Source organism: Pelmatolapia mariae, linkage group LG16_19 (genome assembly GCF_036321145.2).
Source record: "Pelmatolapia mariae isolate MD_Pm_ZW linkage group LG16_19, Pm_UMD_F_2, whole genome shotgun sequence".
NCBI lineage: Eukaryota > Metazoa > Chordata > Actinopteri > Cichliformes > Cichlidae > Pelmatolapia > Pelmatolapia mariae.
In genome coordinates, this window is record NC_086241.1 from 48,022,554 (window position 1) to 48,049,648 (window position 27,095).

A 27,095-nucleotide genomic window follows, 5' to 3' on the forward strand; every position below is an offset into this window, starting at 1 on the left:
CATGGACTGGCCTCCCCAGAGCCTGGACCTCAACGTTATTGAAGCAGTGTGGGATCATCTTGATAAAAAGAGAAGGTAGTCAACATTCAAAGAAGAGCTTTGAATGTCCTTCAAGAAGCCTGGAGAACTATTCCTGTAGACTACTTAAAGAAATTACAAGAAAGTTGCCTAAGAGAGTTCATGCTGTGCTGAAGAATAAAAGGTGGTCACGTCGAATATTGACTTTCAACCTTATTGTGTTTTTGCCTTGGATACTGCATTTCTATACATGTCTGCATGTTTCAACAAATTGCTTCCCTTGCATATTCCCTCTATTTTTAAATGAAGCATAACTGGGGTGTGGATCAAGAGTTTTGCACAGTACTAGACATTTCAAATAATTATTCATCAGCATCCTTTGGCGTTAGATGCCCATCGGTATTCAAATAAACACACACAGGTCACAGCATGTGGGGAAAAATATTTATTCACACTATGCATCCTGTACCTAAGAAGAAATGTATCTGTACTCATGACACATTCAGTAAAAAGCCCTTTCTCTTAAATTCTATAGTTCTATTAAGGCAATAAAGTCCAGTGAACCTCTTGTCAACCTTTGTTGAGGACCACGAAACACTGAAGGGTTTTGGGAACGTTGGGAGAGATTGGATCTGATAGCTGGTTTACCATTCACCACAGTAAAGAAGTTCACTTGTATCTTTGGGACTCACACCTTCCAAATGGAAAGCGTCAATGTTCTAAGCAGATTTTGTTGGTCCAAGGATAAAAACAGTCTCTGGGAGTCTGCTGCCTGAAGCAAAGTGGAATATCTCCCAGGCAAGTGCAATCCCTTGGCTTTCACAGAAGAATCTTGTAGTAGTCGTCTTTATAGCTGTACAAGATCACCATAGCCACCCTGAAAGAGAAGATTTGTTTGCTGTAAGATTTCAAAAAACATTAACAGAAGTATGCTTCAGCTAAGTATCCAACCAACCAAACAAACATGAAATATGTTCCCAGGCTTCCATCCCTTCTGTTCCCAGGTTATGGTGTTCAATAATGGCCTTTGACCTTTTCTGAATGAAATCCCATAAACATTTTGTGAAATGTTGTCAGAATTGGCATCTGAATTCGACAGTTATGGTCAAAAACAATCCTCGACCATCAAATCAGGTCACCTGTTAGTCACTGTGAATGTTTGTACCAAATTTAAAGCAATTCCCATAAGGACATAAGGTCACAGGAAACTTGACCTTTGACCATTAAATTCTAATCAGAACATCCTTGAATTAACGTAAATGTTAGTATGGAATTTTAAGTAATTCCCTTAAGGTCTACGGATAGCATGGACATCGTCACTCTTGACTACGGCTGTCTTGGGTTTGGAAGAAATTTGAACTGGAATGTCTCCAAATCCAGACAACGTGATTCACCCAGGATGGCCAAATGGAAACCTCTGGCAGACCGGATGTGGCCCTCGGGTTGACGCTCACTGCTGTGCATGCTTCCTCTATGTCAAATCTTTCATTGATACAAGGTGGCTTATCAGACCTATGCAGATGATACACACATTTACTTAGCTCTCTTAAAAAAAAATCATTCATCATGTTTGTGACAGGAAAAAGTGCATAGCTAGATGCAACAAAGTTTCCTTCAGTTAAACAGGAACAAGACTGAGACTGTCCTATTTGGAAACAAAGACACGCAGTGTTAAGGTGAGAGGGCTACATCACTAATTCTCAGTTCCCCGACTGGCTTCCAGTAAAATCTAGAGTTGAATTGAAAGTATCACTTATAGTTTTCAAGTTAATAAATGGTTTGGGACTATAACATACAGAAACCTGATAAAGTCTTCTTCTAGATCTGGTCAACTCCAGATCCTCCAAAAGTATTTAGAGTGACTGTGGCTTTAAAAAAAATGAAGCTGCCATTCAGCTCGCTCTTGGGATAACACTACCAAAAGATCGGCTCAACTTTGAGATGAGAGAATGGCCTCAATAAACTGAGTCGAACTTGATACAAGATATCACAAGGACTAAAGTAAGACCCATAATGATGAAATTCAGTGCATCTATTTGGTTTATCAAAATATATCTGAAGCAGACTCAGCTGCGCTTTGTGTTTAACAATAATTAGCCGATGTTGGCATTTTAAAAGCCTAAGATGGGGAACAGGGTAAAAATACACAGTGGTGGGAAAAAGCTTTGTTTGATCTCTATCTAACTCACAAATATATACAAACACAACGAGACTAAACTAGTAAACTGTAAGCAGATGAATGTCTCATGTTGCTTAAAGTGCTGATTAAAAAAAGTAAGTGAACGTTTAACCTCAAGATTTCTCTGGATTCAGTTGAATAAAGAAGGAATAACTAATAATAAGGTGTAACTTCAGGTCCTGCTACAGCTACGTAACTGCTGCATGAGCCCTTCATCCTACTCATCTTGCCTTGGTTGCCCGTGCCCCACATTCAATGAAAACCACTAAACAAAAGAATAAAAACACATGCCGACTCCATCATTGCTGCCTCTGCGACGCTCATTTATCAGGAAAGCCTTTTTCCCCCCTTAATGGCGACTCACACAGCACAGACAGGAAATTAAAACCAACTGTTCTGGAGAGACGAAGAGGAAGCCAGAATGAGAGGTTTTGATTTTTCTTGCTGCCATCTCATTCATGAAAGAGAAAATCCGCTGGATCCCATCACAGGCTTTGGGCACTCACAACACTAGAAGCTCAAACACAGGATTTACCCTGGAACTTGGGCGGGAAATTACGTTTGGGAGTATGGGAATTTAAACTTTTCCATCTACACAAGAGAAATAGATGGAGCTTACTCGCCCCTTGTCAGTCTATTGGGGTGCCAAGAGCCAGACGTAAGACCAAATATAGCAAATCCTTCTCCAAATTTTATGTCAGGAAATGGGATGAGCTGAGGATTTAACGTTCTTCTAGGCGGTAGTTATCTGTCTGAAGACTCCTTTTGTTGTACTGGCAGTCACTGATACACCTGGAGTGTGTGGGCTTGGTTGAAGTATTGCAAAGCAGCTGCCCGAAAAAAAGAAACAAGTCTTTAACGTGTTTCACTGTCTGCATCAGGTTTCAGTTAAGAAAAAATGGCTGGACTAAAAATAACTAGCAAGAGGTTTTAGTTAGGAGAGACTTTAAAAAACTCCGAGAGCTACTGAGTAAAGCCTGGATTATGCTCCTGTGAGGGCACGGACACATGGAGACCTGACGGCCGAGAAGTTATTCCGGTTATACTTCTTTGAAGTTCGCTGCCTGGGGCACATACGCAGGATGGTGCATTGTACTATACATTTTCAACAGACAAAAGACGGGAAAGCACGCTCATACTAACCGTGTGATGATAAAATTTAAGTCACTCGCACCATGGCGGACTAGAAGAGGCGCAAATACAGTGCCGACTTAAGGAAGTGAAACAAATGTCTATCATTCATGAATTATATCAACAAAACTAGAGAAGCGATGTCAACGAGTGCCAACCTTTGAGTCTATAATGTATGGGCCTCCAGTACTGCCACCAGAGTGGATGCAGCTTAATGTTAAAAGGTTGTTATATGTGATATAAACTGGGATTTGTTAACATGATATGGCATGGAAAAAAGTGATTTGTGAACTGTAAACTGGCCTCTTTATGTCTACAGAGACTGTATATAAAAGATGGACATGGCCAAAGAGACTTCACCGAGTAAGCGCTGACTGTGACGCCTTGAGCTGAGTCACATCTTGGCATTTTAAAACCAGACGTAACAAGTAATGGGGTGGATCTGGCAAACCAGGGAACACTGCATCCTCATATGGTAGCAATAAAACTAAATACAGCATTCGATAAAACCTAAAACATGAGAACGTAACCTCATGAGGAAAGTGTGTGAACTGAGGCCACACATGAGGAACTGAAGGATCATTTCCCTACAATGAACAGAGGAGCCAAACCCTGTCAGCAGGGCTGCATCTGTTTTACTTTTCAAACTCAGAGTTTCTGCTTCCATCTTTTATATACAGTCTAGACTTAAGAATCACAAATAAAGTATTTAGTAGTGTTTCTGATCAATTATATTGATAAAATGTGCTTTGCTTTAAAAAACAAGCACATTTCAAAGTGAGCCCAAACTTCTGAGCGAGAGTTTAGCTAGCTGTGAATGCTAACACACTAAACCTATATGATGCACAATTTAACACCACTGCACCTTTTTGTAATCTTGAAGTGGTGGATCTCATCACAGATGGCCTTCAGGTAGCGCTGCTTGGGCAGACGAGACAGCAACGTCTTCACGCTGTTGTTGAACTGCTCTTCGCCATCAAACTGGAGGGAAAGGAAAAAAAATGTTTCATTCAAGCTCGCTACCCCAAACAAAACCATCAACAGATGAGATTTAAGATCCGAAGCTTTAAACAAAGACCAGCCAAACGGCTCACAGGCCTCATGTTTGTTAACAGACAGCATATCAGAGGAACCAAAGGCTTTTTTTCCTCTTTCCCCATCTTCAGTTCTGAAGAATATACCTGCTTGTCAAGTGTTTGGTTTCTTGTGTGCCTTGAGGCAATTTCGCCTGTTTAAAACAGGCCCTTTCTGCCAGCGTGGCTGTTACATACTGTGCATTGTTTTATAAGTTTTATAAACTCAATGCGCTGTCAGTGACACATGTGTGCTGCAAAAGGACAACTACATAGGTGGCCCATTCATTTATGGAGTGGAGGCTTTAGCTTATATAACTACAGTGTTAAGAGCATTTTCCAGCTTTCTTCAAGTTTCTTCACAATATAATTAGTCTTTTTTTTCACTTTCCTTAAAGGGAAGCTGGGATTTTATAGCAAGGTCTTGGTAAGAAGTTTGGAATGTGAATATTAACACCTCCTCAGAGTGTGTTTTGGTACGTCTGTCACATGTGTGAGCCTCGTAAAAGGCCTGCCAAGTTCGAGTCTCACAGGTCTCCCCGGCTTTGGAAAACTGTAGCGTTCCTCATCAGACTGTAAGGAAGGCAACGGGATCCCGTCTTCCTGTCTAGGAACTTGACCTTTATTGGCCGTTCTTTCCACCCCCCCACCCCCCCCCCACTTCCTCCGACCCTTTCAGTGTGATGTTGCCTTTTATTAACTCGGCTGTGTTCTTGATGAAGCTATAGTAGGGAACCAACCTCCAGAGACAGGAAGTTGATCAGCGTTTCCTTCTGAAGGTCCACCTGCGGGATACAAAAAACAAGTACGGTTACACAATAAAGCCTTGCCTCACAGTCGAAAAATTCAACACCACGTCTTACATATTTTTAAGCAATTTTGTAGCAAAATACAGGACTGTTGCACATTTCGTCCAGAACCTGATATAATACCCCCAACATCAGCAATCTAGTCAGCACTAACATCATAAAATTACATAATACATTTTCACAGTGATATCAGCAGGAATGAAAGCATCCCAGTTTCTATTTTACAGCAGAAGGCTAATTACTCTCCAGGTTCATCTGTAGCATCAGCATTGCATATCAGTCTGAGTGATAGAAAAGCAGGCTGCTGACACGCAACACCCGAGACTCACAGGCCTGTGTAACTGCTTACTGGCATCAAGATGATTGCACTTGTTACGTTTCAATGACACTGCAGTGTTTATACAGTCCAGATTCCAACAGGGATGATAAATACATTTGGAACATGCAGCGAGATGGTAAATAAGACAAGAGGGGTGAGTGTACTTTGAGAATATGTGGCCACAAATGGACAGCGCAACTGGAAACAAACGCCAGCGACCATTTATGTCCCCTAGAAATGCCACGTTAGCTGCTTTCTGTTTAGCGTTTGTTGTTCGATAGGCAACTGGAATTTATTCGCAGTGATCTTACTTCCAGCAGGGGATCTAAAAAGCAACTATAAAAGGGCAGATCCTTAGATGTTTGTTGTTTTAGCTATCAAAACTATTTCCTTCCCCTACGATTTCACACATGAATTCAACAGATAAGGTGGGACGGGGGGGCAAGTAGGTTAGAAATAGGGGATGGAGGGACATAAACACACAAATGACTTACAGCAAGAACCTCAATGTCATTGCTCTTGTTCTGCAAATTGCTACCCAGGTTCTGTAATCTGGTTTGGATCTGAGATGAGAGGAGACAGAGAGAGACCCGTTTAAAAATGACATGGTTACAAATATAAATCATCTTCACAAGCAAAAACATGTCTTGGTGTCACGTTACAAACAGCATATTCTTAAGGATAACCACAGGAACGTTTAAGGCAGATGGATACAAAGAAAAATAGGAAACAAAAACAGCAGCAAATTTCCTGGAAATCCATTTTAGAGGTTTGAAGTCATTAATACTGAGAAACGCAGCTCTGGAGAAATGCTGGAGGTTACAAAGATCGCAAACCTGAGTCTCGTAGCGTCGTCTGGCGCTGGCAGAAACTTTCTCCGGGCTGATGAGGCTCACATTCATGTTTATGGAGGTGCTGCTTCCATGCTGCTCTGAAGACCCTGAAATCAGAGGACAGTAAATGGGACAAATGAATCATTTTATCCGACTGTAAATGTTTTTAAATGTCCAAAATCGAGTATTTAATCGCACACATACAAAAAAAGCTCTGGTTTCAATTGCTGTTCAGTTTAATTAGAGCGTGTTTGTGCCAGAAGGGTGTGAATCTTAATAACTGAGCTTATTACTCTGACGCACAATTTCTCATTTTGTGTAAATCAGGGAAACAGCAAAAAGGAAATCCAACATCATAAGAAATACTTTGAAATTATGTCTAAATTACACATTTTTACCACAGGAAAGTGATTTGTTAGAGTCAAATCACAAGTGTGTGAAACACGAGTGTGATGCTTTCATGCCGTGTGATGTTACAGCCTATGAGAGTTAGTATCATCAGAATAAGCTGAGCATGGTACCTGTGCTGGTGAGCAGTGATCCTTTGGGGTTCTGTAGAGTCGTGCTTTCAGAGATTTCTCTGCTGAGGAACAAGGAAGACATTTTTTTAACCCCTTCTGCATCATTCACACACATCTGAGCGACGCGTTAAACCAAAACCTTTTTTTTTACCTGATGTTTCTCTCATCGAGGAATTTGTACCGACATTTCTGAATGATGTGATCCACCAAGTCAGACTCAAGAATCCGTTTCTCCGACTGTCTGTCTTTCTCAAAGCATTTTACCTGGAGGACAGAAAATGACTTTAACATGTGCTACGCCACCTCCCCACAACTCTGGGAAAACAACACAATGCTATGCTATGCAATGTAATGCTACCGGCAGGTTTCTACGGCATTTCATTTCACTCAAATCCTGAGTGTGTTGCTGGGAAGTGGATGTGCTTGGATGGTGCACAGATGGTGCTTACCTTCACATAGGATCCCTCTTTGTCAGAGACGAGGGCCATGCATGTGATGCCGCCTAGCTTGCAGTGTTCCAGCAGCGTGTCCTGAGACTACAACACACAGAAAGACAATAATAATCATTCTCAACACACAAGCTGAAATTTAAATGCATAGCTTGTGTGTTGATAATGGTCAAACATAATCAAACACACATGTTGACCAATGAAGTAGCATGCTGAAGATGTTGGCTTGTTTGAGGCCAAATTCTCTGAGAACAAGCTTTTCTTTCATTAATTACTTAAGAATCACAAATTAGGTTTGGAAACATACAGTAATTACATAATTACAGCGTCACGGTTGCCAATTTCAACCCTGACTGATCTAGTTTCTGAAACAAAGGGAGAAGAGCATGCTTGAGTTACCACTGAACGCTAAGCTGAGGCTTTAAAATTCTCCTATTGTGGCACTCGTTCATTTGAGTTTCACTTAGAACTAGAAGAGTGGCCATGAGCTTTGATGTACATCCAGGTAATCCATTCAACCGTAACAGTGAACATGTATGTTTGCGATTCGTGTCGGCCTAATTCATTCTGATTAACTTTAGTTTTGGCTAAACGAACTGGCGGCGTTGCAGAACAAAGCCCCAGCACAGCGCACCGCAAGTGTATGTTTATGCGCGTCACTTTTCCTTGTCATCACACGAGCTTTTACACTTCCTTTTTTCTTACAACTTTCACACCGACAGATCAAATTATGTCAAAGGTAAGTTATTGGCTGGAACCAGATGGGCAGCTCCACTATTTGGCTGCCTGCCTGCGGAAGGGCTTTGCCATATTTGTCTAATAAAAACTAAAAGAGTGGAACCGTCTCCAGAGGATGAATTAAGGGCTGTTAAGAGGCCGGCATGGGAACAGTGCTAACAAAAGCCTAGTGAGCGGGAATGACAGCCGAGCTGGTTTGGACGAGGTCTCCTCTGGTAAAAACCTACGTGCTTGTGCTCAAGTCTAAGCCACGTCTAACTCTTTATATTGGTGCAGTGATTAATTAAAGCATACATGGAAATACGACATATAAAAGGTAAAAACAGAGTTTGTACAATTCTGATAAGTTAGAAAGTTATAATACTTGGTGTGAGCACCTTTATTCATCAACACAGCCTGAACTCTCTTAGAAAAGTTTCTCATCATTTTTTTTAAGTAGTCTTCAAACTTCTCCAGGCTTCTTGAAGGACATTCAAAGCTCTTCTTTGAAAGTCGGCTGCCTTTTATTTCATTCTCTTTTAAGATGATCACACACTGCTTAAGTAACGGTGAGGTCCGGGTTCTGGGGAAGCCAATCCATGACTCACAGTGTTCCTTTGTGTGTTTTTCTCTCCATGTATGCTTTTACTGCAGTGGGTTTGGGAGAACTGTCATTATGGAAAAACTGAAGCTGTTACCAATTAGATGCTTTCCAGATGGAATTGCAATAGTGGATCAAAACGTGACTGTACTGTTCTGCAAAATCCCCAAAATTCAGCCCCGAGCCATGACAGAGCCTCCGCCGTGCTTTACAGATAGCTGTTGTACCTCTCTCCTGATCTCCTCCATACAAGCACATGGCTTTGAGATACTGTTCATCTGCTGCAGAGAGATGCGGGGCCCCAAAAAACTATTGTCCCCCACTTGGTGAGTTTACTCAAATCTGTGTTAAAGACACACTGCTCACATATGTCAAGTTTTCAGCTAACAGCTCTGAATGATTCACCTTTTTGGTAAAAAATTACTATTTCATGCCAGTTTTTCATAGATTTAGCTACAGAAAAACATAGAAATTATGTGTTTCTGTGACAGCGTCTAAAGATACAATTTCAAATTGATTCTTTGCTAAATGACATGTTATGTGTGTAGACAACACCAGTTCATCCCTTTAGTTAGATGTCTTTTTCTGCTTGAACGATTCATAGATCAGTGTGAACACAGAAACAGGTAACACAGATTGACGTGGCTCAAAACTTTTGCTCAAACTTTAACATAATCTACAAAAACACACTTGATAATTTGGCTTTCATCCAAACTCAACTTTTCCTAATTGCTTTTAAGAAAGCAGAGGGGCCAATCGCTTGTGTCCTGTGCCGGTACATAAGACAATGAAAGCCGCTATAAAGCAAACACTCACTCACCACAGCAGTGGAAAGTTAAGACAACAATAGGTTATAAAGAGCAGAGCAGGAAAAAACAGGAGGGGCATTAAAATGTGGGCACAGAGCTATGCCGGAGAGGCCGTTCATGCAAACGTGCACAAAGGGGACTGAGATCAGTTGGTCACATTATCGTGAAGAATGTGACGGAGCCGTGGTATCGCAAAGATTTGGACGGCTTCACTTCGAGGGGGTTGATGTCAGCTCGGCTATCATCCAATCACAGCTCTCAAACTGCTAACAAGATCTCATCAAAAGACTTTATAAGAAGTGTGTTTAACATATGTTGTCTTTATTTGTAGAAATTGCCCCATTATATTGCCCCAGTATGGCCAGTAATGCTCTTTGAAAAGCAGCCACAAAGCTCATTCTGTGGCGCATTTACCATTTTTACTACTTGCTGTCACACTAAGGCTGCTGGTAACAAGTGAGGGGTTTTCCTTCAAAATGGAAGTCAAGTGTTGCCCTCTATAGGAGGGATGAGATTACTACACTACATGGGTGGGTCTCAGGGTTCACCTTTAAATCAAAACTGGTTTGTTCTGGTTTTTATGAGTGGAACCAGTTAAAGACGACTAACCTGTGACACATCATAGTTGATGTCTGCAGCGATGCCGGTGCTCCACAATTTCTGAACGACCCTGATGGCTTTGGACATCGAAGAATGGCCCACAGGGACCACCAGCACATCATAGGAGCTCACTGTTGGCTGATACGAAGACAAACAAATACGGTCGCACATAGCAACTACGTGCAAATGCATTTAGTCTAATATTATAGAAGCAGGGAGCTGCAGTTAAAGCATTATGTGTTCAGCAAAGGAGTCATTCCAGGTGTTTATATGTGCACGAAGCTTTCAGGGCACATCATTTCACAATCTCCATCTAAAATATAGAAAATGATGCACCTCCAAAAATAACTCCGTGGAGTCGGGAGCAGCGGTGATCATAGTTATTAACAGGTTTCTAAAAGTAGCTGTGTGGCAGCCCGACTGCTCTATAAAGCCATCATTAAATATGAAACCATCTGCTGCTCCTTCATTATAATAATTAGCAATGTCAGATTCAAGCGTGTGTCTGTGTCTCTCACTGGCTCCTCCATGCTGGCTATAGCGGCGCAGACTTTGTCCACGGCGACACTGGCCCCCACTGCGCTGGGGACGGGTCCTGTAGAAACTGGTCCACGAAATTCCAGGATCTAGAAAGGCAGGGAGCAAACTGCATGATTTAGGCCCATATTTTTCAAATAAACAGCTGCAGGTGATTAGTATTAGTCGTGGCCTGGCTTTACTTTGTGGAATGACTGTAAAGCCTACCAAGTGGTCGTAGCGTCCTCCAGCTGCCAGAATATCTGGTACAGTTCGTCTGCGCTTCCTGATGAAAGCCACAAACTGGAAGATGACTCCTGAGTGGTGTTGCACTTTGTACACTAAGCCTAAGCTGATCACCACCTATAAAGGAGATACAGCCTTATTTAAAAAAAAAAGCTAAACAAAGTAAAGCAGATACAGCAGGTGTTTCCTTATCCTCCAGAATCCGTATCACCATCAGTTTAACTCCAAGTTTGGGCAGAAGCACAGTGAGCTCCTCCAGGTCCTTGAGACCCTGCTTGGCCAGCTGGGTAACGGCAGTTTTTTGCTTGGTAAGTGATGACAGCAGCGGCACCAGGTCCTGCAGATTCCCCTTCTGTTCTATGTACTTGTACAGAGTCTGCAACTGAAAGCGAGAGGTGAGGAGAGATGTCAGTGTGACTGAGCATGAGCTTGCGAGAGAAGTTTCCCTCCATGACTTTCTGCCAGAAAGCTCTCTTTTCAGTTTTCAGTAGCAGTTTGGTAGACAGCAAAACTACAAGCTCAGGTTCAGAACAGGATCACCGTGTGAGTTCAAATACAGCTGCTGAAAGGCTGCAACCATACCTTAGAGAGCCAGTCTGGCACAAAGCCTTGAATGCAAACTTCTCACATGTGCTACAAGTGTGCTGAATATTTTTTACAGAAGGTTCATACACCAGGTGGACACTCACACAGTTGGCTGACAGTGAAAAGTTGCAGAACTTTGCCTCCGCTTCACGTTTGGTGAGTTTCTCACTCTGGAGCAGATGCAGACAAAAAGGAAAAACAAAAGAAAAAAAGGTGATAAAAAATGTCACTACTGCCTTACTGACTGCATCTGCTCAAAGAAGCATATCAATAACAGACGTGCAATGTGTAACCCGGACTGACCATAAGGTCACACAGTATGTTAGAGGCCTGGCTCAGTTTGTCCTCCGGGACGCCGCTGTGCAGCAGGACGGCCTTAAACAAGCTGGTGTGGTTTAGGTAGATGTTGTAGTTCCTTTCCTGCAGTCACAAACACACCTTCAACATTCTCAGACACAATTACAGTCAAAATTTAAAAGCACTGCTTCACAATGAGCACCGCGATGAATAATGACCCGCTCGTCCGGCTGCCCTTTCATTCTTTCTGACTCACAGATTCCTAAAAGCTTTTACACAAAGAGCCGAACGATGGAGAGGATCAGAAACAAGACCTACGAGGCCAGACACAAAGTTGGACCGGCTTCATGAAGCATGCGAAGGGTAGTGCCACTGACGCAGCAATGGAATGAATCGGGACAGGAAATGGACTGTACTGGAAGGGAGGGAAGGAAGTTGACAGAGCGGTGCATAACAGATTTACTAGATAAACAATAAATACAGTGTAAATCTGTCAGGCTTACACATACTTTGGAATGTTAGGAATGTGAGTGGGAAGTAAGGGGGGACCAAAAAAAAAATCCCCAACTGGTTAGGTTTTGCTAACAGCATCTGTCAGAAAAATAATTAAGAATCGTGGATCTGACCCAACAGTCTGATTAAAAACATAAAAATATAAAAACAATACGAGCAGCTTGTGCGTGTAACCTGCAGCACGGGGAACTCCTGGATTATTTCAGAGATGGTGTAAATGATCTCTGCCTCGGGGAGCAGGCTGTTGCTAACAGGAGTGATGATGTCAAAGGCGCACTCGAGGAGCTCCCTCGGGTGTGCGTGGTCCAGCTTCTTGGGCCGGAACACTCGTTCAATGCTGTACCTTAAGAGAGATGAAGAGAAACACACGTCCAGCATGAAAACAGGCTTTTTCAACAGATACACAAAAACCTGCTTGGTACATGGTTCAGGTGTTAACACGACCCGTGAGCACAGCCACGAGTTTCATTACTTTCAGCTATAAAGTGGAGAGGTTAAAGGTTTACCGAGGTAATGAAAAATAACATAACTCGACAAATAAAAAGGAACACTGTGCGTTCTTGTACCTGACTGTTTTCAGAGGAATATTTTGTTTAACCCTAAGATACAATTTCTTCCCATTTCTTTAGTTGATTCTATCAAAAATACTAAAGATGACAGTCTGAGGGGCATAAAACATTTTTTTGCACCAATAATAGCTCTTTGGAAATCACCTTATACCAAAACTCGCCATATGTCTGCATGATGTACAGTGTGTCCTTAAAACGATGAGGAACAAAAAGCCAAAAAAAGAAAAATCTACGGCAGATGAACAGTATCTTAGAGTCATGCCAAATAAAATATAATAAAGACTTGACACAGGACTTGGTAGATGCTTCAGTGAACTGATTTTCCAAGCAAAACATAAAGAGTAAGGGGTGGCTCGAGACTTTTGCACAGTCCGGTATGTTTAAAGAAGGGGGGGGAGGGGCTTGATAAAGTATTGATTGCAGACACAAATGCACATAATTTTCTTTAAACACATTAAAACACAAATTACGTTTGTTTTTGCGTTCAAATTTTCTATAAAATATTTTTTAAGAACATTTTAAATGAAAAGATTTACCTCATAAATGGGCATCATTATAATTACTTGTGTGCACACAAACAAATGGTCAAAATGACTTGTCAATATAAACTTTACCGTTTCAGATGTGTTATATTGTTGCGAGCGATGAATCTTGCAAACGCGATCTAAAGCGGAAGGAAAAAAAAAACAAACAAGAGTTGAGACACTGGGTGCACTTGTATAAAGACAGTGAAGTCTGTGCATACCAGGCTGTAATCAATCAATGTGTGGAAACAAGCATTTGGTCCTCAGGGTTTCCTGAGGCAGCGGGATCTTAAGGCGGCTGCTGATTGCAGCCTCACACTGCGTGTGTGTTTGCATGTTCCTATGTAAATAGTTTTATAATTGGCGCTCTGTGTGCATGTGTGGACACGTAAACCAGGCTCTGTGTGTGTGTTAAACTCACGCGAAGGTCATAGGGCAGCGTAACCAGCATTCCACTATGGTCCATGAAGCAGGCCAGCTCACTGCCATCGTACAACTTCCTGTTCCTGGGGAGGAACAGCGGGGTCTGAACACGCACGGCACCTGAAATCAAACACATTACTGCTCCATCTTCGTAAAACACAGTGGCCCTGACCCTATGATAACTGATGCATGTGAACAGACAAACTGCGCATAAACAAACAAGTACAGCTGGACATCATCAGCAACGTGCCCAAAAACAACACTCGCACATGCACAGAATCTGTGCTGCCCAACAGTACGCTTATTGTTTAGCTGCCTCTCACTGGTGCAGATGTTGGGGTCTTTAAAAAGGCTATATAGTAGGTCAGGAGTCCATGTAGTGTCAACAAAGGTCGCGTTCACATGCACGCACTCGACAGACACGGTGCACTCACCGTGCTTCTTGAAGATCCTGGTGATGCTTTCGTACACATGCTGCTGCAATTTGGCATTGTTGAAGCTGAAGCTGCCCTGAAGGGAGAGCAAACAAACAGCCTCTGTCAGGGATCAGGAGACATCGACTAAGCACTAACAAGCCTTGTGCTCATCGGTGATGAGAGAGCCGGCTTAGAAAGAAAGAGTGCAGCTATTCCTTTGCCTACAGTGACATCTAGAGGTAGAGAAAGGAAGAAGTGGATTTTCTTCCATTTAAGCATTCCTTACAACTAAAACATAACAGATAGTATGAATTGTGACCTGAAAACGCACAGGTTTGCAATTATGTTATTTAATAATCCATATTCTTGGACTTCGCTATGTATATATCTTATAAACACGAATCAAAAAATTAAAGGAACACTTTAAAAACACAACAAATCTCAATGGGGAAAACATGCTAGCTGTGTACACTGATACAGACCGGGTAATAAAAATGATCAACTTGCAGTGGGCTGAATTCAATGACACGCCTAAAATCAAAGTGAAAAATGATGCAGCAAGCTAGCCCATTTTTGCTGAAATGTAACTGCAGCAATTCAAAATGGCACCTAGCATGCATCGACCATGTGTGCTTATGCCTGACAACACTGGGCCATGCTCCTAATGAGATGACATATGGGCATAACTGAGCTCTAGGCCTGAGGTCCATCTTGGTGGAGTTGGTTGGACTGAAACAAACGTCCCAGAGGTGCGTTGTTGCATTTACCTTATATGAGCATGGTGACCCAGGAATGTTATCAATTCCTTCATTCTCTAGGAAATGCCTGCATACTCTCATCATATGAAGCCGGACAATGTTGTGCACCGGGAGGAACCCAAGGAGCCACTGCACCAGCGCAGGGTCTGACAATGGTCCATGGATTTCATCCAGATACCCTTTTTATGGTGATGAGTTAAGGACCTTCTACAGCCCTGTCCTGCTCTCCTAGAGTAACTGTCCGTCTACTGGAATCTCCTCCATGCTCTTGAGACTGTGCTCAGAGACACACCAAACCTGGCAACGCCACATATTGATGTGCCGTTCTGGAGGAGTTGGAGCACCTGTACAACCTCTGTAGGGTCCAGACATCACCTCATGCTACTAATAGTGACACTGAACCTAGCCTAGGCATCGGCATCCTTCAACATGAAAAGAGTCACTTTAGCGCCTCCTACCAAACAACCAGAGAAAAAGAGCAGCACAGGTGGGTGACAGGGAGGGTGATGGTGGACAGAAGGGCAGATGACTGGGAGAGGATAAGTTAATACATATAGTATATGTAATAATCAGTGTTGGGCAAGTTACTTTGAAAAAGTAATTAATTATAGTTACTAGTTACTTCTTCAAAAAAGTAACTGAGTTAGTAACTGAGTTACAAGATTCTAAAAGTAATTAATTACTTGAAAAGTAACTATTGCGTTACTTTTAAAAAAAATGTTTAACCCTCTGGGGTCCAGGGTATAATTTTTAACTGCTTTTGATTTTCCCTCCACATTTCATCTTTAAAAACTGTTTACTTGCCTTGTTTGGTATCATTCTTTTCAGCACAACCTCACGTGTCTGAATTTACAGCTTTGTTTTCATTTTGACATACTGTATTAACACAATTGATCTAAAATCAGACAAAAAAACATAAAATCCGAGTAGTAAAGTTATATTTTTTACTGTAACAACCACAAACATGTTCATTGAATCATATTTCATAACTTTAAATGCAAATTTAAATTATCAATTTTAAAAACCTATGCACTAGTTTTGCAAACAAAGTTATTTGCAGCCATTTACCTTTTACCCTTTTTTAAAATAACCATTTCAAACTATTTACAGAACAATCAGCTGCATTCAATAAGATGCCACACAAATTATTTGTGCCACTCCAAATATTTCTGTCCACTATAAAGGAGAACATCACAGCCATATCGCCATATCATTTTTGATTGGTCGACATGGTGCATTTTTCCACCAACACGAACGGGCTGTTTTTTGTTTTGTTTTATTATTTTTTGCTAATAAGCAGAGAGTGCTTGCTAGCGCTGTCCTTAGACAGTAAACTTGGCGAAACTATTCAGGAAAAAACGCTACGTATATATTGTTTATCATGACTCTGGTTTTACGTGGCCTATCAACACAATTTAAAAACTGGTATATATCACCTTGTTGCTTTGTCTTTAAGTGGTCATGTGATTGGCTTACCACGACTACTTTATTCTTCCTCAGTCAAACAGCAGCACTCATGCGATTATTTCCCCCCCCCTGAGCTCCAGGTGTTGTGCCAAAAAGTGATCGTCTGTCAGACTGATTGCCGCCCGCGGGAGCACGGGCAGCTGCTTAAAGCTGTAGTGCCCAGATTACTTACAGCTACTTCCGTGCAGCTGATATAAGATGCGGTAAGCTGAAGACAGTTTCAACGTCTGTTTGTTGAAAATTAGTAACGCGACCGTACCGCATTTTCTTGTTAGTAACGGTAACGGCGTTGTAACGATAGGAATAGTAATTAGTTAGATTACTCGTTACTGAAAAAAGTAACGCCGTTACTTGTAACACCGTTATTCCCATCACTGGTAATAATAGGGTAAGGGCTAACCATAAGGTTTGCTGACCTTGCCCTAGCTAAATGCAAAACTAGTGGAAAAATGTCAGTGGGGTTTGTCTCACTGTCATCTCTGTAGTGCACCTGTTATTAAGAAAAACAAAAGCAGCTGAAACTGATTAACAACCCCTCTGCTAATACTGCTATTTGTCCTTGGTGCAGCACTTCACTTACTCCACTATCTAAAACAAGTTTACTTTACCTCCCTTACCACTCCCTTTAATCCAGCTTTCTTCTGATTGGGCACTCTTCACCAACAGAGCACTTGAACAGCAGGTGAGTGACCTCCTATTTGCCTAATATCAACTTTCAACTCAGCTGGGCTTTGAATAGGAATTACTACAGTAAAAATAAAATAAACCACAATCCACTGGCAAACGCTTGGTCAGCTCAATCAGCTCCTCACCTTGTAGAGGTCTATATCATAAGCGTAATCCATGACTGGTGAGGTGTTCTGGGCGAACAGCTGGGCCACCATGGTGCGGTAGGATTTGCCGTTGATATTGGCCATGGTATGCTGCAGCACTTCGTGCAACTCCGACTCCTCCATCTGGGGAGGAGGCAGAAGTTCGCTCTTAAGCAGCTCCTGGGCAGTCGGCCGAAGAGCCGGGTCGTGCTTCAGCAGCCACTCGATCACCCTCTTCTGGTAGACATAAAGAAAAAGGCAGAGAAAAGCAGACCACTGTTAGACTGAGATTTATACAAGGAGAAGAAAGTGCTGTGCAACAGTCACCCTCACCTGTGTTCCTTGCTCACGTAAAGTAAAGTCCTCTGGGAAGATGATGGGTTCCTGTAAATATGAAGGGAAAAAAGAAAATCATGCAAGTAAGGCACCAGGTGCAAAAACCCCCACCCAGCTCGCTCTCAGTCTCTGACACAAACACACCCCACGCAGCTGACTCAGGACAGCGATGCGCTCGGCCCCAGTGGTCATCGGCCGGTAGGACATCTCAAAGAGGATTATGCCCAAGCTAAACAGGTCAACCTTCTGCAGACAGGAACAAGTATCAAAAGTCATTTCAAACTCGAGACGTTCTCAAATAACAAGTTTTAGCAACTTTTAATTCTCATGCATCCAGACAAATAAGTGAATCTTTAAATTCCTACTTGGTTGTATGTGGCTTTTGTATTTCCCTGAACCTCCGGACTGACATACAGGGCAGTACCGACCATCCCTGTCATGTTACCTGGAGACAGTGAAACAAAATCAATATAGAGCGCCAGTTCAACAGGAATATTATTGTACGGCTATCAAAGGTGTTATGAGAAACCGTGTTTTCAAACTCTCTTGCACCTGTTGGGTCCAGTTTGGCCATCACCGCAGAGCCGCTCTCCTCCACCTCAAATTTCCCAGCAGCCTTTGAGAGATAAACAGTTGCTTTAACAAGTTATAAGAGCTTCACAAGGAGTTTTACACGTTAATCAAAACAATGAGACGAAATCAGTGCTGCCTGTCAGCAGAGCGAAAGTGAAAGCTGCACACCACACTGTAATAATGCATACCACGTTAGCGGGATGATCTGTAGCCAGGCCAAAGTCGCCAATTTTCACGTGGTCCTGTGAGTCGAGGAAGATGTTGACAGGCTTCAGGTCCCTGTGAATCATGCCCTAGAACAAAGGGTGAACACAAGATATTCAAATCTTGGCTTTAGTCACAGTTATACTCAGTCCAATTAGTACAGCCGCTCCATACCTGCTCGTGGATGTAAGCAAGGCCGTCCAGTATCTCCCTGAAAAGCCTCCATAACCGATTCTGATCCTGATGCAGGCCTTGATCTATTGTGTCTCGTAAAGTGCTCTTTTCACAGTATTCCATCTGTCAGGAACGGAAACCTCGGATTAGACGTAAAACAGAGATCTTTGTTGGTAAAAGTGAAGCACATGGAGGAAGCTTACTTGTATGTACAGGTAATGTGCCGTAATGAGGTGTCGATCTGACTCTGTGCTCTCCGTTGTGTCGGACACTGGCCTTTTGCTTGGCTCTACCTGTGGGAGGAAACACCAGCTGGTTGGTGCACCACGCCAAACACTAACAAACATAACAAAACTAATAAATGAAGTGAAAATATTCGAACCTTTGACATCTCGTCCATGCTTTCATCTCCATTATCAAAAATGATGTCACTCCTTGAGTCATTATTTGATGGCCTGAGTGGGGAAAAAAAGAAAAATAACGTGATGCATGAGCAGTTGGAGCAGGAGTAAGTCGTCCTTAGGAGGAAAAATATAAAAAACGTACAAAAAAGAGGCACCAAAGACATCTTCTTCATCATCTTCCTCATCGTCGTCATCATCCTCATCATCATCACTGGGCTGGCGTCCGCTGCACCTTGCGCTGGAGGACCTCTCAATGGAGGTGGACCACTCGACTGAGCTGGACAGGGCGGGAGGCGGAGCGATGTCCTCCACGTCGTCAGGCAGGCCGAGCTCGTTGAGGCACTGCGGTGCATTTTTGCGCTGTGGCGCCTTGTCGGCTGAGCTCAGCGGCTCGGAGCTGTCGGTGTTGCTCAGCACGCCTGTGGCGGGCAATTCGTGCCTCTCGATCCACGCGTTGTAATAACGGACGATATTCTCGTGGTTCAGCCGCGACAGCAGCGTCACCTCGCCTTTGATCCGTCGGAACTGCTTACTGGCTGGGTTCACCTGGATGCGTTTCACCGCGTAGTAACAACCGTCTAGTTTGTTCTGAACCTGGATGTGGGCAAAACACAAAAGACAAAAACTTTACTGCCAGATAAAACTAGCGAGAAAGTTCACACAGGGTAAGTAAACTATTTCAACCCACTTTAATTACAGCACCGAAAGCTCCTTTTCCCAGAAGCTGCAGCTCCTCAAACTCGGAGACAAACCGAGAAATCTGCCTGTGCTGCAAGACCGAACTGAAAGGAGCATTGAGGATGTGACTCCGGGGGATGACTGATGATGCAAAGTCCACAGCTAGATCTGAGAGGCAAACAAATCAACATCTTGAGCAATTTTAAGAAGAGAAATATAAAACTGTTAACAGCTCCTTAAATGCAAGCACTCCCTCAGTATAAAAAATAATATTAATAATAATCAAAAAAAGGGGGGAAAGGAAAAACAGAGAATTAAACATTGTTAATTTTTGGACTAATTTACAGCTGCTACATCTTTATTATTCGAACATTTTCGACACTAACTTTTATACTGTAACCAATTTAAATAACGATTTCACTGCAATTTTTGTCATCTGTGTTTCCATTTGTGTCACTGTCACCTTCTGGGCTGTTTTCCTGGTACTGTGAAAGGTGCTTAGGCGAGGAAGGCTTGAGGAAAGAATGGTCCAAGAGCTGCTGAGCTGTCCAGCGCTCAGTATCATTCAGACATAAACACCTACAACGCAAAGACACATAAAACCCACTATTAAGCAATATCTGGCACAGCCAAAAGAACAGGAACATGTTTGTTGCACAAATATACTGCACTGTGTAAAAGTGGGCCACCCTTCATTTCTTCAGAATTTATTCCAAGGAGCCAGACTTTTTTTTCTTTTTCTTTTTGGTCTTGAGAAATAGTTCTCTTGATTTTCTGATGATCTTTAAAAGTTTTAGAAGTCCAGTCCGTGTGCCTCCCTATTTCTAAAGTTTTTTTTGTTAAGTTGCTCAACACTGACCTATGAATCATTCAAGCATAAGGCATCTAACTCGAGGGACGGGCCAGTGTTAACACCATAAGAAACAGTTTTAAACTGTATCTTTAGCCACTTTGTTACTTCCAATTCTTCCCATTTCTCCGGCAAAAAATAAAAAATCAAAAAAATCAAAGGAAACTGTTTTTCCAGGCATAAAATATAAAATAAATATAAAACTGTATTTTTGCATCAACAAGGTGATTCTCAAAGATCTATTAGTTAAAAAAAAACTTTGTATCTCAGCATCGGTCCTCAAAAACAAATCTGAGGAAACAAGTGGAGGGGGAAAGAAGAAGAATTGGCATGTTTAAAAACAACATTATTGCAGCAGTGTGGGATCATATGGGAGGGGGGGGGGAGGGGGGGGGGGAGCAGATAATATTCAAAGAAGAGCGCTGAACATCCTTGAAGAAGCCTGGAGAACTATTCCTGAAGGCTATTTAAAGAAACAACAAGAAAGCTGCCTAAGAGAGTTCAGACTGTGTAGAAGAATAAATGTGGTCACACCAAATATTGATTTTCAAGTTCATTAGTAGGGCTGGGCCATATCATACCATTCACAGTAATACCGGTATAATGTTGGGCAACGATAAGAAAATGAAATATCACAATATGGGTGAAACGTGCATGCGCAGTGCCTTTGTTTTCATATGCACATGGCGGAAAAAGCATGGCAGAGAATGAGAAGGGCAAAAGCGGATCGTTGAATGAAACGGATGAACCAGAATTGGTTTGTAAAAATGCTGCAACTTCAGTGGTGTGGAACTGGTTTAGCTCTCGTCCGTCAGATACACAACAAAGGACTATTTTTGGTAGAGCATGCAAGCGGGCCGTCGTTATTACCATGTTTTTTGGAAAATACGGCGCACTTAAAATCAATCCTTTGATTTTTCTGAAAATCGACAGTGCCCCTTATAATCCTGTGTGCCTTATGTATGAATTCTGGTTGTGTTTACGGACCTCGAAACGATTTTATGTGGTACACGGCGCTCGAAAATCTGTCAAATGTTTTAGTACGACTTTGCTAAGCTTCGAACCTGCACCGCTTGATGGATTGTCGGAGCATTGCTGCTATCGTAGGCAGGAGCCTCGCGGAGTGATACGTACTGTGCTTCAACATAATATTACCGTATTGTGTGTGTATAACCTCTTTTTAAGTTTTGTGGATATTATACATGGTTATGCTGAGGATATGTCGGCCAGTTTCCACTGGAAATGCCTTTTGGTTAAACTGTCAGCAAGGAATTTGCATTTGCACTGTTAAATTTTTATATAACTTTAATGCACATAAAAAAAACAAAAAAAACCCAAAACAGCTGCTTGTTTAAGTGAAAATACATTGATGGGTTTTTATTTTGCACTAATAAAGTTGTGGAGTTGTAAAGTATTTTGTCTCGTGTCAATTATATCGTCAGTTACATCGTTATCGCAAATTTTCAAATGTATATCGTGATAAATATTTTTGGTCATATCGCCCTGCTCTACTCATTAGAATTGCACAAACTCTGTTTTTGCCTTATATACTGCATTTCCATGTATGTTTCCTTGCAAAATATAAAGCAATGATAGGTGAGCTCAAGACTTTTGCACAGCAATGCATCTTACTCTACAGGCTGCAATGCAAGCAGACAGCAAAACACCAAGACCCAAAGGAACAAATCAGGGTCTCTGCATGTTTTAGCCCATTTACAACAAATCACATCTGTTTATCATTACTGAAAATCAGACCACAGCAAACTGCGTGGAATAGCCCGTCCTCCTCCTCCTCTCTTTGCAGGCAGTCGCTGTTTTTTATTCATTTTGTTTTTTAGCAACACAAAATTTGAGCTCCCATGATTTAAACAGTTGATTGATTAGTCAGTCAAAGCATCTGGTAACCATTTTTATGATCAAGAAATTAAATTAAGCAATCTTTCACGCCAAACATCTGATTGCCGCGAGATATTAAATCCAAGAACTGTTCAAATTTTTCTACTCGTTTTATATTCTAACAAATTGGGGCTTGTTGCAGCAAAACAAGACATTTTAGTGTAGTCACATTTTATTATAGGATATTATAAGAGACCGATTTATATGCTTTTATTAAGTTAATACTTTCATATCAACACACACTCACTGATTACCTTTTAGGTATACCGATTCAACTGCATGTTAGCTCAAATATATAATTAGCCAATCCAATCCTATGACAGTAACATAATGCATTTCAGCATGCAGATGTGGTCAAAATAACACGCTTAAGTGTAAACTGAACAGCAGAATTGTGATTTAAGTGACTCTGAATTGGCTTCTTGTGCCAGAAGTGCTGATTATTCTGAGTATTTCAGAATCTGCTGTTCTACTGGGAACTCTAGGTTTTACAGAAAATGGTCCAAAAGGCAGAAAATTTCCAAAAAGCAGCTGTTCTCTGTGTGAAAATGCCTTGATGACGTCAGTGCAGAATGATCAGACTGTTTCGAGCTGACAGGAAGGCAAAAGTGATTCAAATAACCACTGATTACAACCAACTTATGCAGAAGAGCATCTCTGAAAGGGGTTACAGCAGCAGAAGACCGCACTGGGTGTCACACCTGTCAGCTAAGACAGGCGTGTACGTTGTTCATTTGCATTATAAGTTGGTGACAACAATATAAATAGAAATGGTTTGTTATGTAGTGAGATTAACAGTAAAACTGCAAAAATATAAAACGTAATAAGGAATTATTCATCGATACATACTTCTGAAGGAAATCCTGAAAATCAGCAGGCAGGCTACTCGGCACCGTCACCGGATACTCCTTCACTTCCTTGCCTTGACTCAGAGCCAGCAGCATCAGTCCCAGGTTCCACACGTCGCCTTTCTTGCCCGTTTTCGTTGGCATCGCCGTTTCCTCGGAGAAACGCACGCGAGCTTGTTCGAAAATGTCTTCTTTGCAGATGTCAGCAAACCTCTTTGATAAACTGTAATCGGTCAGTCGAATGTTCCCCTCGGAGTCCACCAGCACGCTGGAGGGTCCCAGCTGTTTGTGGACCACGGAGTTGGAGTGCAGATAGTCGAGAGCGGCCAGCAGCTGGGCCGTGTAGTGGCAGAGCTTATCCAGAGGGACCGGGCCGTGGGCGGTCAGGCTTTGGTTCAAGCTGTTCCCGGCCACGTGCTCCACCAGCATGTAAACCACGATGCATTCCTCCTTCTCGACCACGCTCAGCCCCGAGTATTGCACCAAGTTTGGGTGCTCCAGCCGCAGCAGGGAGTTAAACTCATTTTCTGCTGCATGGATCTGCACAACGCAAGTTGAAATGTGCCAAGCTTTAAGCATGCATGTTCGTAAAGGCTTTAAAAGTTAAAATGCATGATTTAATCAGCAAATTCTTAATAAAAAGCCCCCCCTTTCTACTTGCCTGTTTTTTACAGTTTTCAATCCTTCCTCTCTCCTGGGTGGTGAAAAACTTGCTCATCTTTTTGTTCCACTGCAACGACCACTCATAGATCACAGCGAAATCGCCAGAGTTCACCTCAAACCCGTAATAAATGTTACGACCGAACCGTTCACTTACACCTGTCGGAAATGCACCAAAAAAATTAATACATTTAAAGAAACATATTACGTTTTTCCACACGTGACTGGCAGCGCCAGTCTGATGGCCCTCACCTAAGCTTTTCCCTCGGTGCACAGCAAGCTCTCCAAAAACGTTGCTGCTGAAGTGAAGAACCTCCTGCGGGCGATTGTTGTCCTCATTAACCGTGTCCCGTCTGGTGAATGAGACATATCTAAGCATTATTACTGCACTTTGTAAACATGAGAAGCTTTTTCTGTATGTAGGACGTGTACCTGTGGCGGGAATTTGAGGTAGTCCGACGGCGATTGCCAGCCGCTTTCTTGGCTTCAAACAGTTCGGGAGTTGCGCCTCCTGGGCTGGGTGGACTCTTTCCCATCACAGACATCGAATGCTCCATGCTCCCGAGTCGCTCCTGCAAATAGAAAGCCATTCAAAGAGTCACTTACAATACCGATGGCTTAGTTATACTGGTTGCTCTGACTGCGATCTATAAAATCCGTGTGGTTTTACTGATGATTAATGAAATCAAGTGAATCGAATCAAATAGAAATCAAACAGCGAGAACACCTGTTTAGCCATTTCCTTTCTTCTCTTTTCCTCTCGCTTTTCCTCTTCTCGCCTTTGGATTTCAGCCATGATTTCTTTTTCCTAAAGGAATAAGAAAATTCCATCACTATACACCTTTTGCAGCTTACTTAAACTGTCAGTGTTAATGATTTTGCTCCAATTAAGAATTCAATTTAAGATACTTTGCATTTTTTGTGGTAAAACTCCCATGAAAGGAACTTAAAAATGATGTTTTCCACGTCAACTGATAAATGCTACATTCCTATTATAGTCCTAAAGTCATAATAGCCGATATCTGGCCTAAAAAAATTGAAGGACACAGCATGAGTAGTACCCCTATCATCATCATCATCATCATCACAAAAATATTTATTCATAACCAACTAACAACAGTAGAAAGCTGGAATTTGGCAGTTTTCCTATTAAAAGAGTGAATCACCAGCCTGAACTGTTTCTAGAAATCACAGACGGTCAGGCTGTGAATGAATAACATGAAACGATCCCGTAGCCTTTGTGACCGGACCACACAAATCACTTGGGCATTACACTGCAGCCTAATCAGCGTTTATTCCTCCTGTCCTAACCATCTCCTCCTCCTGCTTGCGTCGCTGGTCCATTCTCTGCTGCTCCTCCAGCGCTAGTTTCTCCTGCTGCCTCCGCTGATTCTTCAGCATCTCCTCGTGGAAGGAGCGTGACGGAGGCTTGTTGTGTTCCCTCAGGAAACCCTGAATGTGATCCGCTAGCTGGTAAATCATCACCTAAGTTCACAGATAAATAAGTTAATGAAAATCTCAACACACATGGGACTGCACGTGTGTCTGCGAGTGTATCCTCACCTCTCCGCATTGTTCCGCAGCCAGCTTGTTGAGTTCAGCTTGGAGATTTTTGAGGTTGTCGTTTGAAAGGCCTTTGGCATTCTTCAGCTCCAGTTCTGGAGGCCTGTTAGTGCCCAATAACGTCATGTTAGTCAGACATAATAATTAAAAATACATCCATTTATTTTTTTTTTGCACTTTCATACATATGGCATCCCTGCTTACCTGTGGTAGTCATGGCATTAAGGTGACCTACTCATGAGATGAACTACTGTTATGTTTTTCATAACTCTCAGCTGTTCTGCTATATTTATATGCATGTACGATTTTTTTTAAACCGATACTTGTGCTTTTTAATGCCTCTTAATGCATTTTAAATGTAACCTGACCCATAAGGCTCTCCCAGGATAATGTGCAATAATGTTAAAAAGTACTGCACGTGTTTTATTTAGCATTATTTGTGTGCTAAAATATGTGACTTTACAGGACTGCTTGAATGGTATTTAATTTCAATATTTTAACTATTTAGTCACTATTCTACCCATTTTTGATCCATATGTCCCAAATTACAGATCCTGAGTCCCTTTTATGGAAAGAAAGGCTTTTATCTTTCATAGTTTTGGGGATATTCGTGTTCAAGTATTGTCTGAGATTTTAAATTGTGAAAAAAAAATACTGGAAGTGGGAAAATGTACAATAGATAATCCAATAAAGAGGGCAAGTGTAAGTTCACGTATATAAATAAGGGTGAGCATGGTGGCAACAATTGCGTTGCCTTGTAAACACGTGTTACTCAGTGGGAGTTGCACAGAGACGGTTAAAATAAAAGAGAGGTGTCTTCAAAGCTTTGCCAGCTTCATTCTTTCTTCTGCAAGCTGCAAACTTTATCAAATAAAATTCCAAAATCTGTGCATTCCTTCACATTTTCTAAAGCTGTCCAGTGGGCCAGACTGGAGTCTTTGCCAGGATCCACTCTGGCCCGTGCACCTTATGTTTGACCTGCCCTGTAGTAGATGGTCAGTATGTGAATGAATGGACACCTTGCAGTGCAGCGACAATGATGGAGAATTGGCAAAGAAAAGGAGCCAGTACTCACACGTCCGGATACGTGGGAGGACATTTGACATGCAGGTCCACTGTCACGTAACACGCCTGTCTGTTGTTTAGCCCATTGGGCTGCAGACAGAGGTACACCTCTGGTGGCCTTTTAACCTGAAAACCAAATCAAAAGGAGCCTCGTTGATTTGCACTGCCGTTTACTCCAGTTAACACTCGTATATGTAAACACTTGGCAGTCCTCTGCATTCCGCTAACATGAAGTGGAGGGTTGCACACAGACAGAAGGTGGATCTACCTTCCAGGGGTCGTTGCTCCGCAGATCCTTGAAATCATCTTCAAAAATAGACGCGAGGGCTTCTAGTTCATTTTCCTGCTGAACCGCGTAGTCGTCTGTCCCATCCGCTGAAGTGCGCTGACTGCTCATTCTTCTGCCTCAGCTACATGGCAGTCTCCCCGTCCGCACGCCCACAGCCGTCAAACAGGAGGAGGAAGCGGATCCGCTCAGTGCGCAGCTCCAGCCCAGCACTCACGGCCCTCAGCTCCCCCGACTCGGTAAGCTCGAACTTCCGCAGATACTCAGCTTGGCTGACATGAAGTACCGTCACATAGTGAACGCCAACTTACCACGCAGTCGACGGACGACCACAACAATGTTGTATCTGGCGCATGCCTGTTGTAGGTTGCGC

The 27,095-nt window shown here is 42.3% G+C and overlaps 1 protein-coding gene across 2 annotated transcripts; it reads right to left on the reverse strand.

Annotated features, from left to right (window-relative positions):
- Positions 1–455: 455 nt before the first annotated feature.
- eif2ak4 (eukaryotic translation initiation factor 2 alpha kinase 4) lies at positions 456–27,089 on the reverse strand. Of its 2 annotated transcripts, none has more exons than XM_063498360.1 (39): positions 26,705–27,089; positions 26,447–26,562; positions 25,372–25,474; positions 25,120–25,293; positions 24,536–24,616; positions 24,241–24,380; positions 24,061–24,161; positions 23,810–23,967; positions 23,150–23,688; positions 20,018–20,133; positions 19,565–19,722; positions 19,019–19,470; positions 18,855–18,927; positions 18,676–18,765; positions 18,473–18,595; positions 18,283–18,387; positions 18,074–18,137; positions 17,887–17,966; positions 17,666–17,767; positions 17,519–17,569; positions 17,186–17,422; positions 14,167–14,242; positions 13,731–13,852; positions 13,400–13,449; positions 12,391–12,559; positions 11,710–11,826; positions 11,511–11,576; positions 11,033–11,203; positions 10,804–10,938; positions 10,578–10,685; positions 10,069–10,197; positions 7,333–7,419; positions 7,035–7,147; positions 6,884–6,942; positions 6,366–6,469; positions 6,024–6,092; positions 5,142–5,186; positions 4,194–4,309; positions 456–895 (listed from the first exon to the last, which is right to left on the reverse strand). In XM_063498360.1, exons 1-39 carry the CDS (start codon positions 26,831–26,833, stop codon positions 838–840), a joined length of 4,986 nt encoding a protein of 1,661 aa, XP_063354430.1. In that variant the 5' UTR covers positions 26,834–27,089; the 3' UTR covers positions 456–837. The 2 variants fall into 2 exon arrangements, with proteins under 2 accessions (XP_063354430.1, XP_063354429.1); XM_063498359.1 differs by having other exon boundaries at positions 6,884–6,945.
- Between the last annotated feature and the right edge of the window lie 6 nt (positions 27,090–27,095).

Excerpts from the sequence above, each read along its gene's own strand:
- eif2ak4 (XM_063498359.1), bottom strand. The coding sequence starts at position 26,833 with ATGAGCAGTCAGCGCACTTCAGCGGATGGGACAGACGACTACGCGGTT. Across the intron at positions 18,596-18,675 it reads CACATTACCTGTACATACAA|ATGGAATACTGTGAAAAGAG; the intron begins GTAAGCTTCCTC and ends CGTTCCTGACAG. Across the intron at positions 10,686-10,803 it reads GAGGACGCTACGACCACTTG|ATCCTGGAATTTCGTGGACC; the intron begins GTAGGCTTTACA and ends CTGCCTTTCTAG.